The 18,903-nt window shown below is 34.8% G+C and overlaps 2 protein-coding genes across 2 annotated transcripts; both read right to left on the bottom strand.

Moving 5' to 3' along the window:
* Window positions 1–952: 952 nt before the first annotated feature.
* LOC120330038 (alpha-scruin-like) lies at window positions 953–5,053 on the bottom strand. Its single transcript, XM_078118639.1, has 7 exons — window positions 4,832–5,053; window positions 4,241–4,326; window positions 3,640–3,841; window positions 3,297–3,473; window positions 2,898–3,083; window positions 2,604–2,805; window positions 953–2,472 (listed from the first exon to the last, which is right to left on the bottom strand). Exons 1-7 carry the CDS (start codon window positions 4,869–4,871, stop codon window positions 2,301–2,303), a joined length of 1,065 nt encoding a protein of 354 aa, XP_077974765.1. The 5' UTR covers window positions 4,872–5,053; the 3' UTR covers window positions 953–2,300.
* Window positions 5,054–15,512: 10,459 nt separating this feature from the next.
* Window positions 15,513–18,039, bottom strand: LOC144430650 (uncharacterized). The gene has a single exon (XM_078118665.1). It carries the CDS (start codon window positions 17,958–17,960, stop codon window positions 16,365–16,367), a length of 1,596 nt encoding a protein of 531 aa, XP_077974791.1. The 5' UTR covers window positions 17,961–18,039; the 3' UTR covers window positions 15,513–16,364.
* Window positions 18,040–18,903: the final 864 nt, after the last annotated feature.

Below are 18,903 nucleotides of genomic sequence, written 5' to 3'. Positions count from 1 at the left end.
CACACTACAAAACTGTATCAAGTATTGCAAAATAACATTAGAATTAAATCTATATTGTACCGGAATCATAGTTTTTAAATGGCCTTTGCATCAATAAAAATATATAAACAAATTGCATTCGCAGGGGTCATCCCTAGCTCTGACATAGGACATACTTGAATTGAACAAGAATGCAAAATTGTTCGGGTCATCCCCATCAGGAAAAACTTCGATACTACGGTTAAGCACTTGATGCTGAATGAGTCATATCGCCTAATTCATGCGGAATATCAGAACTAGGTCCTTCACGGTCTGCCGGTACAAACTGTAAAAATGATTGTTAAAATGGGCTGTTGGGGAACGGGCTGTTGGAACCCTTGGTAAAATGGATTTTGCGAAGAAACCATAGGAGGGTTACTAGGGAAATAGGAAGAATTATTCAGACAATACATTTAATACGAAATATTTCCATAAAACACATTTGGTGGTTGACTACTAAGATAAACAACATCAGCCAAGGACGTCGAATTAACGGGTTTAGAAAGGGTCGTAACGATTGTGATATTGTTTCTTCTAACACTTGGTGTTGTTACGCCTGTAGCAAAACCAGAAAAAGTAACAAAAGTATTAGACATACTTGATGCAATAATTTCTTCTTCTGAAGTCGCACCAGAAGTTGACGGAATACCTTTATCTTTTAATTGACTCAATATTTAACGCGGAATTCTTATTTAGATGTGTCGATGCGGAGTGGCAGTTCTTGAAGTACTCGAAATATAATCAGAGCGAAGCAGTCCTTAGCTTTGACGCTACCGGTACCGGTACCTACGGTGCTGTTAGCCATTCCCCAATAACAAATCTTAACAAAGCAAGAATTTCGTTATACACCACCGACGTTCAATGATAACGTGATCAAAAGAACAACAAGAAGAGTACCACCAAAAAAAACAATTCATTATTTGTCAAAATAAACAAATCCTACAGTGCTATCAGGAATATTTGAAATAAATGAAAGTAATAGCCTTCTATGGAAACATTTTAGCTTTAACCACTGAAAATTTCAGAGCAATTGGACCAGTAATCAAAGAGAAAACGGACTTGTCCATAAGTGTCAAAGAACTGCAACAACAACATAATCTTAAAACGATCCTTATGTCCACTAACGTGTCCAACAATTGCCAATTTGAATAAATTTTATTGTATGATAAATGGTAACTACAACATCCAACATACATAACATCCAATTAGATAAAGGCTGAGTATAATTATTTTTTTATAATTCGAAAAAAAATATCATTTGATTACAAAGACTTTATACTAGGGTGAAACTTTTTGGACACCCTGTATACGGTGACTATACTATATATATGCAAACACTAGTTTGTGAATAGTTCTTCTGTCCCAAGTTGCGCGTTTTAGATAACTCTGAATGAATATACCTGGCTGTATGTTAGGTGGCCTGTTGTTGGTTACACAGAGAGTAACTAGAATAACAACGACTGCGGTAGCGCTCTAACCACAACTGTACCCTAAATATCATAAAGGAAATAAAAACGGTCAACAACCCGGGTTGGTAAGACCGCCAATATTAATCCATTCACGCCCCTGTATACATGGGACCTCCAGAAGTATGCGCATTAAGATGGCGCACAACCTGAACATAGTATGTGTGTACCGGTTAGGATTCAGGTTGTGCGACATCTTGGTGCGCATACTTCTGGAACACCGCATAAATGCATAGCTAAGTATTATTGAACGAGAACACATGACCACACAAACAACGTAATATTCTAGATTCTGGAATTTGAAATTTACGAATAAAGATCAATTCCAAAAACATAATGATAACAGTACTTGCATTTAAATTACATTTTTTATTCTGTGTATATATTCATAATTAAGGCACTATGCACTACGTATACTACATACAGGGTGTCCCAATACACGAAATCCATTTATTACTAGAACAAAAGACGTTGAAAAGGTTATCATTTTCTGTGGCTCATATAATAACAATTGAGTACTGAAAGTTTGGGGCCTTTAGCTAGATTTTAAAGTTTATTTAAACGCATTTTTTGCAATTTTGTGGGTTTCATTTATTTTAAGACACTCCGTATATAAAGCTATTACATAATTGTTTCTTTCTAAAAACACCAATATGATACAACTATCAAACAATCACATTTATCAGTAACAGCAGTGCAGTCAATTCTATTGAATAAAATAGTAAATTAAAACATCACAATTCAATGAATTCTTGACAAATTATCAATTTATACACCATTAATATTTCTTGATTATTAATATGCTCACAGCTGTGCTTAGTCGACTTGCATCTCTTCAGTTGGCACATTTATTAGCAACGTAGCCATGTAATTCCATTTACTCATTTCTCCAATCCAATCTGTAACCTTCCACACCTTCGCACCTTGGTCCTCTACATCTGCTTCTCCACGGATGTCTTGTATATCAGCTTGCTCAACGTTGCTGTTACTGTAATGTATAATTATTGCTGCATTTAGATGATTTTTTTTAAGGTTTGTCTGAGAATTACCTTGTTTTCAAAAAAGTGTACCCAAGTAAAATATTTTATATAAACGATTCCACGTTGATAACAAACTTACTTGTCTTTATTGCCTCCCACGGCATATATTTTGTCATCAAAGACACAAACCCGAAATTTTATTCTTGGTGACGTCATTCTTTTTCTTGCCAGTACCCATTCCTCGCCGTTTAGGTCAAAAAACTCCAAAGAAGCAAGATAAAGCCAACTGTTATAATCATCAGGTAATCGGGGATTGTCTTCATCCTCAACCCCGCCACCACCTTAAAACATTAGTTAGAGCCATGATTTGGCGTAAATTCATGTTTGTCGAATGGCAAAGAGAAATAAAAAGAAAGATAAATTATTCACGTACCCAGCACGTATATTTTTCCATTATAACTGGCAACTGCAGGGGCAATTCTCGACTTTTTCATTCGAGGCATAGGGCTCCATTCATCCGATTCCTTATCGTATTTTTCCACGAGAGATAGAGCAATTTCGTATGTTTTGTTTTTTTTGTTTTTTTTTCGCCCAATACCACCGATGCTGTATATGTGCCCTGTAACATCATTACATATACTTTTTGTTCATTTATTCAAGATCTATTATTATGGATCGTAAGAAGAAATGTATTTACGATTGCTTATATGCCAAATATTTGCTCTTCCGAATTACCAATTTATTTCATATGTATAGCTGTAAACAGTTATTTTGATGACATTTTACCACCTGAATAAAGATCAATAAACTGTATTCAAATGGATATACTCACCATTGGCTTCCACCATTGCGTTGAGTCTTTTTTCGCAATGCATATTTTTAATTTTTTCCCATTGTCCCACAGCTGGATTATATTTTTCACATAATTTTGTCACTTTAGAAAGTTCTTCATCCGTCTTCCTGTAAACTTCAGCTCGTTCAAATCCTCCGCCGCATACATAAATGAAACCTGTTAAGAAATATGTGCTTTAATGTCACTGTAAAGTGAAAGGTTAGTGAGATGGACGATAAACTATTTTAAGTGGTTTCAATAGCAAAATTATAGTTTGCCAACAAGTTGGCAAGAGTTTTAAAGGCTGGAATACGTAATTTCAATTTTAAGTTTCATGACGTACCATCCAAAGTTACTGCCGGTGGTTCAGCTCCATGAAACTCTTTTGGTCCTTTCAAATATTCCCAAGTGGGATTTTCATCAAATGGTTTTATTCTGTAAAGTTCTCTTTGCCATTGTATCACATAGACTGCAGACTCAACGACAACAGCACTGTAAGTGTCTATCGATCCGAATAATATTGCTTGGTTACCATCCCGTAGTTTCTGAAAAATAAATTTTGCATCTATTAGATAAGAAAAATTCAAAAAAGTCTTCCGCGCCATTGTATCACATCGACAGCGGAATCAATGGTCACAGCACTAAACGTATGTGTGTCGATCTGTATACTGCTTCTGGATGTAATTCCTGGAAAAGAAATATGACATCTATAATTGAAGATGACTCGAGAGAAATGATGATATAAGTTTCCTGATGTCTTATACTTTTGTGGGCATTAAATATATCTCTTGTTTCAATTGGTCCACAGTGTTCTAGGTGAGTTTTTAAGTATTGAGTATAGAGAGTAAGAGAGCTGACAAGGAGATTATTTGAGGAATAATATAGAAATGATGATAAAAAACCCATAAAAAATTTGTAATTTATCATTTTCGGGTCCAGCATACCTTCAGTTCAACTATCTCCCCTTCATGCATTGGTCTTATCGCCTTCATTTTGTCATTTTCGTTGTAGTTATCAAACACGATAAGCACTGAACGAATATTTAACAAGTTCAAATTTAGAGAATTAATGATAAGAAAGCCCGTCTCATTTTAATTTATTAATTTATATTATATTGTTATTTTATTTTGTATTTACTAAAAAATGAATTTTTTTTTATTTTTGAAATAAAAATGTTCATTCAACTTAAATATCAATTTTAGAAATGCACGAGTTCAATAGAAAATACATTTTGAGTCGATACTATTTTAAGATTCCATTTTTGCCAATTCTCAAAGTAGTTTAGTATTAGGGGATCTTGGATATTGTGTATTGAACTGCAGGTCCTCTTTTCTTGTTTACTTTCTACTTCGGATCCTTATGTGGTACTCGCCACAAGGATACTTGAACGAGATAGGATTAAAGTGATAAGTAAGGAGAAAGTAACAAGGAGAAAGGACCTGCAGTTCAATACACAATATCCAAGTAAGAGATCGTGTTATTTTTACTTATTAGTTCAGTAATATTAAACTAGGCAGAAGCATGATATAGGCTACCTTTTTCGTCAGGCTCGAAAGCAACATTTGCGGTCGCCATATCTGGTCAATAAATTATTCCAAGTGCTGTGCTGTATTTGTTGTCTTAATTTATCAGTTAGTCAGGATTTTATAACAATGGTATTATTATACTGTATATCTGAAACAGAAATGTCCATCTAATGAGTTGCGAAATTCCATAAATCAATCGCTGAAACGCATTCGATCCCTCCTAATTGTAAGATTTCGATAACATCTACGATATGCAGATTTCCATTGAAATTCATAAGTTCAGTTAGGTGTTTTAATGTATATTTATGACATTTTGTCCGTATGTTGTCCAGTTTGTATTTACTTGCTAAAATGTTTACATCAATGCAGTTTTGGCACAATTTACGTAGAAGATATTTAGTACATAGCCTACATTTTTAGCCTTTTCCAGAAGCCACAAGTCACAAAGTTTAAAAATCCTTTCTATATTGCTCATGTCAAGCTTAAAGTCCTCACCGTACATAAATCCGATGCATTGCTGAACTTCCAAGACTTCGAATCCCTTGACTACACAAAGATTTTTTTGTCTCAAGCATATTTGTCACAAACATATTTGTCACAAACATTCTACGAAAATATTCTGAGCAAGAACTCGAGGCTAGTCGATTAAAATTGAATGTTCTGCTTTCCACTTGTAGATTAAAATCACACAATTAATTCCTCATTTTGTCGTAGCTCATTCGTGGCTTGTAAAGTGTAGGAAGCATTGCTTGTCATGCTTGACGGTTTTGGAAAGTTTATAATTGCAAGTTTTGCACGTAGATTACTAATTGAACAAGACCTATATATTTGTCTTATCTGAATATATATTGAAACTAATCGTATTTTGACAGTAGCCTACGCATACTATTGATCATTTGATAAATCTGCAATAATTCTACTTCCTTGTATAACCTTGTCATACAAATCAATAATATGACAAATTCCCAAAATTCATCTCGCTCGTTTGTAATATTTTAATAATATCGCCCGTATGAGTTTGTAATAAATCAGATATATAGTGAAAGTATATTTACTAAAGGTAGTCACACTTTGAGAGCCTATTCTTAATCTTTATCTAATTCTGCAACGTTGCTCACAAAAGCATAGAGGATGGATATGAATTTAGTCTTAACCCCAAATACTAACTGCACCACGGTATTTTACACTTGGCGTGACGACTTTCTCCATGGTTCAAATAATAACAAATGATTTTGCATCGAGTCATCGGGTTTAATAAGTAACATGATAGGAATAATAAAATTGTATTTACGATGTTTGGCTTGTTTTGGGGACCGATCTTCAAGATACAACAATCAGCCACAAAGCGGAGTTTGTCCACACAATAATATATAGATTCGATATTTCTGCACCATTGATTTTACACATGTATGTATGCTCAATAGTCAATAGTCGCAATCACGGGCGTGACCAGAGCGAGTTTCTGACAATGAGCAAAATCATCAGCGTCATTTGGAATCTATTTTTGTTACGAATATTCACCCTGATTATCACCACCAATATCAAGTTCTGTTTTTACCGAAACTCTGACACCATCTTTGACGAGAGTAAACGGTCTGATGATTTTTAGCTTACGATCTGATCTTTCGCTGCTGTTGATTCTCATTGTCTTGTGATAATCATTCAATTCTATAAGAACAGTAGGTTAATATTGGGTTAAATGAACTGATTTCTTATCCAAAATCCAATACTAATAATTAACTGCATGTAATATTGCCATGTTTATTTCCATGTCCGAAATCTAAAAAAAATGAGTCGACTTGGCTGTTTATGCCGGTGAATAATATGGCATCACTGAATTCTCCCTCCTCTCGCTCTCTTGTTTTTTTTTAGTGAGCGCTAGCATTGAGCCTCGAAATTTGTTATTGGTAACTGCTATTTTTCATTTTCTTTTTCTTTATTCATTTCATATTTGGTCACATAATTAGATTAAATTGTGTGTAACTGACGTAATAAAATGATCCTCTGGTGTCCATTTCTGCAATAAAGTCGAAGCAACAAAGGTTGGATGGTCTATTTGGGATCGGGCTTTTCAGGTGTTTCTGGTGTTATCGCACAATATCACTCCATATTACTAGTTAGGTAATAGCACCAGTTATCAACTACATATTACATCACAGGACTAACACGGCAATAAAAATGAGATATTGCAAAAGAATTTTCCAAAACACAACCTCGTTCCCATAATTAAAATGTGGCAACATTTACTACAGTAGCAATACATGACAAATATAGAGTTCAATGATTTCAACAGTGTGTATTACCCATGGACCCGTACGACTTCACAGAGGGAATATATTTCTTGCCCCTGATGCACACCTGTATTGCTCTGATATATATACATTTTTCTGCCTGAACAGCATTCCAGTAGAAATTAGAAATTATTTTAACTGCACGTATTTAGATACTGTAAAAATAGTGATTTAAATTATAAAATATTTTAAATTTTCTCCGCGCTATATTGAATAATACTGGATGAAAATTGCTATGTATGCGGCAGGAAAAATCCACTGGTTTATTTCACTGAGTGTGTATTTAAAGTTTAATATTTCATTAAATTGCGTCAGATTAACCAACTATAGGTGTCGCTAAATGAGTATTTCGCGGCAATATATCAACTGCAACGAGTCATGTTTCCCGTTTTTTTTTCAGTTTGTTTTTTGCTATATGTTGATCTTATCATGATGTACATAAATGTCCTATACTGAAAACTGAATCGAGACGCAGCACACTTTAATGACTAATTGCATAGATTCATCGTCTCCCAGTTCCCACCAGAACCCATCTAATAATAACGTATTTGATATTTACAACCGTATGTTTTGTTCACAAACATATCGCTCTCTCAATAGTTTTACGTTGTTACCGTGATTATGTTACTTGTATTATATTGTCGATTATTGCAAGTAAATATCATGTATTATGTTTTGATATACATATATTGTATAATATCACACATATCTTGTACACGAATATAATATTATTTATTTACATAATAAAAAAATAATATAAAAGCAAATGACTGTTATCAATATATCTCTGGATTTGAACTTTCATTCTTAGTCCATATTCTTGAATATCATTCTGTTGTGCTGTTCGTACTCAATAATACCTATCTATGCAGTGGCTTGGATGGGTTGACGCTCCTACTAACCCGGGTGTATCCCGGTATGCACTGGTGCAATTGTAGCGAGAGACACTAGGGATTTCAATACTAACTACTTATTGTTGATAGCGCATTTGATTTGCCTTTCCATGCGACGCCTTCGTACGAGTGAGTTTTTATTCTTTCTGATGAGCCGTCAGTTTCAACCGTATATTTGTATTAAAAATTCAAGTGTATTTTTTACTTATCTTCTTCTATTTGGTGCCAAGAACGTTTAGTACACTTCTTGAGTTTTTGTAGAAAATTTTGACTCTGAATTTTGAAAGTCTGAAATTCTCCGGATAAATCAGATTTCGACTCCGAGGAGTTTCAAATACTCAGGAACTCAGACTTCACAGCCAGGTTCTTTCACCAGTTTCTAAAAATTGGGATCACAGTAGTGATGTCGTGTTCGGTTTCTAAAATAAATATTACAATCGTCTGCACAGTGTTATCAATTGTATTCAGACAATGGACCTGTAATCCAATTGTCATGTGTCAGAAACGGCGCAAAGCAAATCAATAAAAATGCTGTAATATCCCCGCACGACTCTTTTTCTTTTAGGTGTGTTTATTCATCTCGATAAATACCAATCTTCACAAATGAGCAAATGAGCGACTCAGACGGTAAATGTTACACTTTTCTTATTATTTTGCTCGGAGTTGGTTCACTTCTGCTTTGTCTAGGTCTTCGCCAAACTGAATTTTAATACACTAAGTTGAGCTACATTCACATAAGCAATTTCGCCCCATATTCATATCTCCTTAGATCGTATAACTTCGGATGCTTCCTAACCTCGGCCGGAAGTTTTTTTAGCTACTTCTTGGAGTCACATAGATGGACAAATCACTGCAATACCGCACACTTCTGAGACTGTCCCCAAATTGACATATATAAAATAAAAAATATATTTTCCTGCGATTGCATACAATTACTCCATCACCTGCGGCAGCCAAGGAGATGCGTTTCACAATTCTTGGCCATTTAAAAGCAATACGATTTAATGCTCAATTCTCCGTGGGGTGAATTAATTACATTGGAAAATGAATGTTTTCTGCTCGTATAAAACGGTCTGCTAGATATAGAACTATACCCCCGATTCAGAATATTGAAATGGTAAAAGATTCTTTTACTTTTGTGGGTAACCTCAAAACCCTAAATATCGAACACTAAGAAATAAATGTTTACAGAGTAGACGAAAAGAAATGCTTCATAAAACATAAGTATCCGATGCCGATGTCATAGAAGTACTATGTATATTTATTTAATACAAATGAAAGAAAGCATCGTCACAAACCTATTGAATTCTTAGCGAATCCTGTTTTGAAATACAGCATGGCCGCGATACACGTAAACAGCAAGCCACGCTACACTCGCTATTGTCTCCACGGAATAATACTAGTACAGAAGGTAACTATAGCACTGAGGTCCGAGTTGTAGCCCATAAAGGGGCCGATCTAAGTTGTATGTGCTGCAAGAAGAGAGTCTAGAGAGGGAGGTCGCCTCGGACAGCACGATATAGGGGTGAGTTTGTTGCTTAGTTTGAGGATTTGAATAACTAGAGAGCGGTGGATGAAGTAGTACGGGTATGCGGTCTGTCACAGTATCCCACCAGTGATCGCAGTGTTCACGACTTCGCTGGACCCCAACAACGCTGACGCGAAGACGGAATCGTCATAAGAAGCGCTATTTTAAAGTTTAATAACGTCATCGCACACAGAAAACGAAACTTTCTGGGCCCACAGAAATTTATGAAATAAATAAAGACAATAGCCTTTTAGCGAAAAATATAATCTTTAACCACAGGTAATTTCAAAGCAATTGGTCGATTAGTTAACGATTAGGTAATTTTTTTCAACAAGCAGAAAAAGAAAAAAGAAGAATGCAAATAATAACATGATCAAAGATATAATAACAAAACGGTTCATACTCCGTGCCAATAATAACACCAATATTTCACTCTTATCTGACCTTTAATTTATTTATTGGCATGTATAACAATATCTATAATTTGTTGATCCCTCAGATAATTTTTAAAGTTAGGTGTACGGGGCAGCATATTAAAAACTCGCCCTGAGCAGCAGAAAAGTTTGACTCGCCTCTGGCAGCACAACCACACGAAATGTGGTATTTACGAACCGATTTGATAGTGAACATGTCGAATGATTTCACCTGCCTTCCTCTATCTGACGTAGGCCTAAATATACAGATAGGCATGGGCAGTATTTCAGAATTGCAAAACTGTAGATGAACTACAAAATATATATCGACAAAACTCTTTTGAGAGTTCTGACTATTAGACAGGTGGGACATTCGTTCGATTCCACATGAGTTATATACAGGGAGTTAAAAAAGTTACGCAAAATTAAGGTAAAATTTTTATTTATGAAAACTTTTGAAGGTAACTGTTAAAAAGCGTCAGTCGTGAAATGTTTAAATGACATTTAACCGTGATTCAATACTGTTAAAAGGTGTCAGTCTTTAAATGTTTTAAGTAGCGTTTCATCTTAACTTCTGTTAATTTTGCGTTACTTTTATACCTCCCTGTATGTAACAGAGAATTAATTGATCCCCGGTTTTTATGCCCATAGATTATTGCTACTCCATCGTTTATTTTCATCACCCTTTTTTGTGTGATTTTTGTTTTCAAAAACTAAATATAAAATATTTTTTTCCGATATTAGAAATTGTCAAAGTAATTAAACTTTATCATTTGAACTGATTCGGGAAACCCAACAATGGCAAGTCGCGCAGTGGATACTTTGAATTTCAAGAATAATTTGAGGCCAAACGATGGATTGTGCGATTTTATTTTACAAACGAAAAGCAGAACAATTCGTGTTCACCGATCGGTCTTAAGTTCTTGCTCAGAATATTTTCGTCGAATGTTCGTGACAGATATGCTTGAGACGAAGAAAAATATTTCCGAAGTCAGTGGATTTAAGTTCGAAGATGTTCGACAATGCATCGGATTTATGTACGGAAAAGATTTTAAATTTGACATGGGCAATATTAAAACAATTTTTGAACTTTGCGACTTTTGGCTCATGAAAAAAGGAAAAAAGGAATGTACTAAGTATTTTCTAAGTAACTTGAGCCAAAACTGCATCGACATAAATAATTTTGCAAGAAAACACAATCTGGACAATGTACGCAAGGCTTGTTATAAACATACAGTAAAGAACCTGACTCAACTGACAGAATGCAATGAAAATCTACTGGTTGTGGATGTTATAGAAATAATGGAATTAGGATCGATCGAAGAAGTTTCAGCGAGTGATTTATGGAATTTTGCAACTCATTGGATGGAAAAACAGTATACGTCATCTCAGCAATCCATTTACAAGATTATTAAAAACTTCCCAATCAATATGTTCGACGTCGCTGGATTTCAGCAACATGTTTGGAATTATAAGCATATAGAATCATGCCATGGATGTAAATCTTTCGTGAGCAACAAGTTTATAGACAGCTTGGAAGCTGATTTTTCTAAACATATAAATTTAGAAAATTGTTTATTTCTCAAAAAAATATCCAAAACTTTTAAACGCCGGCTTTTGGAAAGTTGGGTTGATGAATATATAATTCGCCAACACGAAGGAGTTTTCATATCTCCTGGTTTTGGAGAAGTCGAAAAAGATGATCTACTGAAATATGCTGAAAATATTGACGAAGAATGCTCAAAATCTCAGTTCTCGTGTTTGGTATCCTGGCTGAAGAATCACCCAGAATGCCATATGGAAGTCTTCCCGCGATTGTTTAAAATTTTCTGCTTTTCAGAGCGTTTGTTTATTCGTAGTTTGAGTGAATTTTTGAAAAGGGGTAATAACGTCTTTGAGTTCGGTTTTAATAATTGTTTCAGTGAAAAGGACTGCCTTTTGAGTACCGATAACTGTATTTATATGAAGCAAGTTTCTCAAAAATGTCAGCACAAAAACGCGGAAGCAAAGATAGATGGGTATGTGATCCAAAACTTCCAAAAAGTTTCAAAGCAGAAAGATTTTTGTAGCATTGATAAATCTAGCATGGAAAAATATCTGATATCACTAAATTATTACAGTGACGAATCATTCACTCAATTCCACTTTTCAAATGTTTACGGGAGCGTGGATTATTCAGTCGTGTGGGAAGCTATCAAAAGTTGGGTGGAATTTGACTTGGATGAGAGAAAAAAATACTTTGTCGCACTTTTTTCTGGATTAAAATTTGATAAGTTTTCAACATTTTTTCTACGTGAAACAGTATGCAAATATCATCTTGTCAGCGAATCAATTGTCTGCACCAATAAACTGATCAGAGTTTTGTTTAAAAGATTCGAAAAACAAGAAGAAGAAATCGCCAAAATTAAAGGGAGACTCAATTTACTGGAGGATAAAAAGGGGAAATAATTCCGATTGAGGAGGCGTGTGTAAATTCCTGGTTAGGCCCATGTGTTGAAAAATATTTGATAGTCTATGAATATTTACTCAACTCTGCGCTTGAACGGACGAACTGACAAATATTGAGGCCGATTATTCTGGGAATTTTTCATTATATTGTATAAATAAGGAAGTGAATATACAATAGATACTGTATAACTGTTAGAGACAAGTTGGCAACAATATATCTATAGAATAATGTAGAAAGTCGTGATTCTTTTTGCTTGTGGGACAATTCCAGGCAAGCGCAGAAAGAGGATTTGATTGATATCACATTTATAACAAAGCACTTCAAATCGTCCATATCATACACTATGACTAAACAGTTATATTGTAATATATTGGGCGGCTTAACTTTATGTACGGTAGTTTAATTTGCTAACGATCTAGACAAAACAAAAAAACGAATTACAAACAAAATTACGAAAAATTACAAAGATTACTAAAAGAATCGAAATGGTTCATTCGCTCTTTAATATTTAGGTCATCTTTGACTGTAATTTTTCTTGAAACAAATCCCAAGTTTATAATCGCCTGTTAGATTAGGCAGGCACACACGTATGTAAAATAATAAAGAGGTTTCCGATGGTTTTATCCAAACGTACCACGTCCTGTGAAATAATATATATTATACCAGAGCTAAGATGGAATCTTTTAGAATACGGACTACGAAACTACTAAACTCCTTGTATGTCTTTGACTTTACACGTAGTTGTGTTTTCCGCATTTTATAACAATGATAATAATTCATGGACTGTCATGACACCATCGGTATTTCGTTCTACAAAACGGTTTCGACTTTATGTTAGTTTTCGATATTTTGCAGGGTGCTCCCGAAGTATTCGTACCAAGATGGCGCACAACCTGAACCTAGTATGTGTACCAGGTTAGGGTTGTTCAGGTTGTGCGTCATCATGGTACGTAAAAAATGAACCCCCTTTGCGGGCGTGAAATTTAAGATCTAATTTCAAAACATGGCTCCTCGAATTGAATCATGTAAGTAACATGAACGAAATATTTGTACTTTTGTGCACAATATTATCAGCGCGTGAAGGCAACTAATTGTCATATTGCAACAAACAGCACGAAGCAAGGCAATGAAACGCTGTTTGCGGAAATATTCATGTACATTCGACTTTGTGGTAAGCTAGACTAGCGGCTTTGAGCGGATGGACCTTCAGGTCGGACGGCGGTCCTCGTTGCAAGGTAAATTGTGTGACATCTTGCAATGGGTAGAAAGTATTATCGTTGAAAGTAGATAGGTCAAATATGACTTACTGCGTCCTATTATTGCAGTTCAGTTCCTGGGAAATTTTCAACCTTCAAGTTGAACCACAACTTGATGGCGCACAACCTGAGATGGCGCATAGATGGTGCACTACTTGAACTCTAACCTGTTACACATACTATGTTCGGGTTATGCGCCATCTTGGTACTATGGGACCACTAAATCGAAACATGGGCACGAGACGGCTTTTTTGGGCACGTTAGGGGACATAAGAAATCGTTTTGGTATTTTTGTTGTTGTTCTTGTTCTCTGACATACCGTATTTCCCAGCGAATAAGTCTACCCGGTAAATAGGTAGAGGCCCGTTTTTAAGCCTGAAAAAATGGGTTTTTGCATATATATAATCTGCAAATAAGACGAGTAGTAAAATCGCATCAACATCGGAATCTCAAATTACCATGCAGAGACATTTCAGCGGTCGCCGAGTTTGCGCATTGGTTAAAATAGCCCATAATGACTTTTATTTTAGCGTAATATTCAATCCATAACAACTACAAAAATTCAAACTGTCTTTCAATTTCAATCTAATTGTGTTCAACCTAACTCGTGATTGCGTTGGTGGAAGAACATTACCCATTCAAAACAACACGGCAATGAGGAAAACGTGGGGATGCTATCGCAGAAGATATTTGGTATTTTACGGTAAGAATTGAATAATAAGACGATACCCAAAAATTATCACACGCCCCTAATAAGACGACCCCCCCAAAATCAGGCCAAAAATTTGGGTCTAGAAAAGCGACTTATTCGCCGGGAAATACGGTATTTATTAAAAAAAAAATTCTCAATAACTAATGGACCAAATGCTTTGAAATTTTCAGTGGTTAAAGATGGATTTTTTCCAGAAGGCTATTACTTTTATTTATTTCTAAATTTCTTATGAATCCTATGAGATAGATCTTCATTTAAAATTTTACTGTATTAACTTATACGCATGGGAACACTGTTTTGGAACTTATTTCAAGCGGATCCGCTAAGCGTGACGGCTGATTCTGAAAATCTCTGCTACTAGAAACTCGGAAGTTTTTTGAGGGTACCGGTAACGTTAAAGATAAGGACTGCTTTGCTCTGGTCTACGACTCTACCTGTCCATATATTTCACATTTCTCTCTTGTCATTTAAACTTGTACGTATTGTGAAAAAATATCATATCAGAGTCAAGATAGAACTTTGGGAATAATGATGACTTTAGCTTGGAGACGATTTCCGGTCTCCTCACCGCCACAGAGTGTTTGACAGTTACGGCTTCCTGCACCATCAAGTCTATGCTTTTGAAAACAAAATAACTAACTAACCCCATACTCGACATGGAATGGTAACCGGAAGAGAGGCCGTGGTTCGCCATGTGGTTACGCCTTGGGATAAATATGTATGATTTCCTCTCCCTTGGGATAAATATGTAAATCTTATTCTATTCTTCTTCTATTGAAAGGTTATTCACACAGTGTCGATGTGTTACAGATCTAAGCATACTCAGTTACTACTCGTAACCGTCGAGATCGAAAGATAATAAGTATAGAAAGTGAGTGTTTGTATTCATTAAAACATCAAACAAAGGTAAAAGTTTGTTAAGTAGGTAAAAGTTTGTTAAGTAAGTAAAATTTTCAGGCATTCATTTAACAGGACTAATCCCAATGTCAAAACCTCACTGATTTAAACCCTTGCAATTGCTGTTGTATACGATGACTATTTCATAAGACGACTCAACTAAAGTCATTTTCTTTTCAGCAGACAAAGCCACATCATCCAAAATATTTATTATTTTAAGACATTAATGATGCAAGCAATAATTGCTATGAGATTCAGAAATCAGATTCCAAAATGAATAAAATATTTACATCTGTCAAGCATAACTTGAATTGACCATGAAAAAGTGAATAAAACGACTGATATTTAATGTGAAGGCTTGGAATTTAGAATAATATTGAAATATTTTTTGGAACTGTGAATAAAAAAGTCATAAATATTAGGACTAATTCTGTGAGGCACTTAAACGCAATGTTAGTTATACTGAAGCCTTATATTATTATTGTATCACGAGCAAAAGTAATTGCTGACAAAATGATACGTCCGAAAATGCAACAAAAACTAATTTTTGCCTGTCCGAAGTTATCAGCAAAAAAGGAAGAATATGATTTATGCAGAAGCACAATAAATACAATAAAAGATACCAACAAATTTTCAATTAGGGGCATTTGTTCCATCTTTCTCCATTTTTAATCTTATTACATGCTAAGTAAAAATAAATTCAATTTAATTTACCAAGTTGTACTGCATTACAAATCCTGTTATATCTCAGGTGATACATTACACATTATTAATGTTAAACTCTTGATCCAGCTATATTGAAACTTCAGAAGCACAAATAAATGTGAGGTGATAAATATTGCAAGATATTTTTAGCAAAATATCTTTATTTATTTTATTAATGTATTAAATTTTTTGGAATCAAAAAATATTTCCCGTCCACTGAAAAACCCTACAGACAGAACCTGTGTTTCATTTTTGTTCATTATATAAAATAATAGTTGGAGATTCCATCAGAGCAAACGGGATGAAAATTTACAATTTGTACTCACAACCGCAGAGTTGAGTAAATAGATATAGATGAGCAATTATTATTCAACACATTACACAAATCGAGTTTACTTTCACTTTTTCTTTTCCAGTGAAGTAAGTCGCTTTTTAATCAAATCGATTTCCTCTTGTTGTTTTTCAAATCTTTTGAACAAAACTTCGATCAGTTTATTAGTGCAAATAATTGATTCATTGACCAGGTGGTATTTACAAACGAATTCACGTAGAAAAACTGTTGAGAATTTATTCAATTTTAGGGCAGAAAAAAGTGTGACAAAGTGTTTTTTTCGTTCATCCAAGTCAAATTCAACCCAGCGTTTGACAGCTTCCCATACGACTTCGGAACTTCTGTAATTTTTTTGTGTTTTCAAATATTTTTCCATACTGGGTTCATCGATGTCGCAAAAATCATCCGACTTTGAAACTTCTCGGAAGTTTTCGATCACGTACTCATCTATCTTTGCTTCTGCGTTTCTACATTGACATTTTTGAGAAATATTCTTCATATAAATGCAGTTATCGGTATTCAAAAGCCAATAGTCTACAAAAAAGCTATAAAATCTACTAAAAAAGCTTTGGTCTTTATTTCCCTTTTCAAATTTTTTTAAACTGTAAAGAAATAGTTTATCAGAATCCTGAGGATTCTCAAACAGTTGCGGGAAGACTTCCATATGGCATTCCGGGTGATTCTTCAACCAGGATACCAAACACGAGAAGTGGGATTTCGAGCATTCTTCGTCAATATTTTCAGCCAATTTCAGTAAATCATCTTTTGCTACTTCAATAAAAGCAGGAGATTTGAAAACACCTTCGTGCTGGCGAATTATATATTCATCAATCCAAATTTCTAAACTTCGGCGTTGGAAACTTTTGGATATTTTTTTGAGAAACAAACAATTTTCTAAATTTACATGTCTAGAAAAAACAGTTCCTAAGCTGTCCATAAACGTATTGCTCACGAAAGATCTGCATTCATGGCATGTTTCTACATGCTTATATTTCCAAATGTGTTCTTGGAATCCAGCGACATCGAAAATATTGACTGGGAAGTATTTAATAATGTGGCAAGTCGATTCCAGTGATGACGTTGTCTGCTTGTCCATCCAATGAGTTGCAAAATTCCATAAATCAATCGCTGAAACGCATTCGATCCCTCCTAATTTCATTATTTCGATAACATCTACAATTGGTAGATTTTCATTGTATTTCATCAGTTCAGTCATGTTCTTTATTGTATGTTTATGACATTCTCTCCGTACGTCGTTCAGATTGTATTTACTTGCTAAAATATTTACATCAATGCAGTCCTGGCTCAAATTACGTAGAAGATACTTAGTACATTCATTTTTAGCCTTTTCCAGAAGCCACAGGTCACAGAGTTTAAAAATCCCCTCTATATTGCTCATGTCAAATTTAAAGTCTTCACCGTACATAAATCCTACGCATTGCTGAACATCTTCAAACTCAAATCCCTTGACCACACAAATATTTTTCTTCGTCTCAATCATATCTGTCGCAAACATTCTACGAAAATAATCCGAGCAAGAACTCAAGACCAATCGATGAACACGAACCGTTCTGCTTCCCACTTGCAAAGCAAAATCGCACAATTCATCGTTTTGCCTTATCCTATTCATGGCTTGTAAAGTGTTGGAAGCATTGCTTGCCATCTTTGACGGGAAGTTTATAATTTGGAGTTTTGCACGTAGATTAGATTGAATATCAATTGAACAAGCGTAGATATTTGTATTATCTGAATATATAAATATATATTGAATACTCATTCAAAAGTATTTTCAAAATATACTATTGAGCATTTGATAGATCTAAATAAATATAATGCCCTCTGTTCGCTAACAATGGTGGATATTTTTGTTAATGGTGGCAAAAATTCCCAGTCTTCGAAAAACAAAATGTCTGCAATTACCCTAACAAATAATTAGATTTCTCCTAACTGAGGTAATAAAAATAATTACATTTTCTCTTATAAAAGCTACGTCCAACCTTAAGCGGTATGACGAGGCCTACAACTCGCCCTTTTTTTAAAGTAGACCATGCCAGATTTTTAGTAGGGCCAATTTCGAAAAGACAATGCCTTTTTGAAGGAGGCATAGATAGTTCCAAATAGGAGCATAGCATAGCATACCTTGATACCGTGAACCATGTTATCCAATCCTATTTATTTTTAGGGGTTTTACTTTTTATTTTATATTAGGTGGAGCATTTATAAACAAAATATCCCTCTTCTGGAAAGAAGGCAGCCTATTAAATTGGGGAATAGCCCTTTGAGAACTGCTAATGGACTGTTTAGGTGTAGTTCAATAAGCATAGCCTTTTGTGGGGAGGAATACCCAACAGCAGCTTTTTACTGTGGACATAAAGTACCTATGTAGAAATAAAAGAAATGTTCATATACATAACTGGCTAAATTACCATTGCTGAAAGTTTGAATAAAAACGGTTCGATATTAAATCCAAAGTCGGGCATGTATCATTTACTTTAAAATTTTGCTACTGATGTAAGGTATGCAACTGACTGCTCATTGGCCTATCTGTGCTGTACTACACAATAAAGTTATAAGGCGTAACTGCCTGGTTCCATTACATTTGAACC

The sequence above is a fragment of the Styela clava genome, chromosome 12, assembly GCF_964204865.1.
Source record: "Styela clava chromosome 12, kaStyClav1.hap1.2, whole genome shotgun sequence".
Lineage (NCBI taxonomy): Eukaryota > Metazoa > Chordata > Ascidiacea > Stolidobranchia > Styelidae > Styela > Styela clava.
Note: the sequence above shows the minus strand (reverse complement) of the source record. Positions and strands in the feature narration are given on the sequence as shown.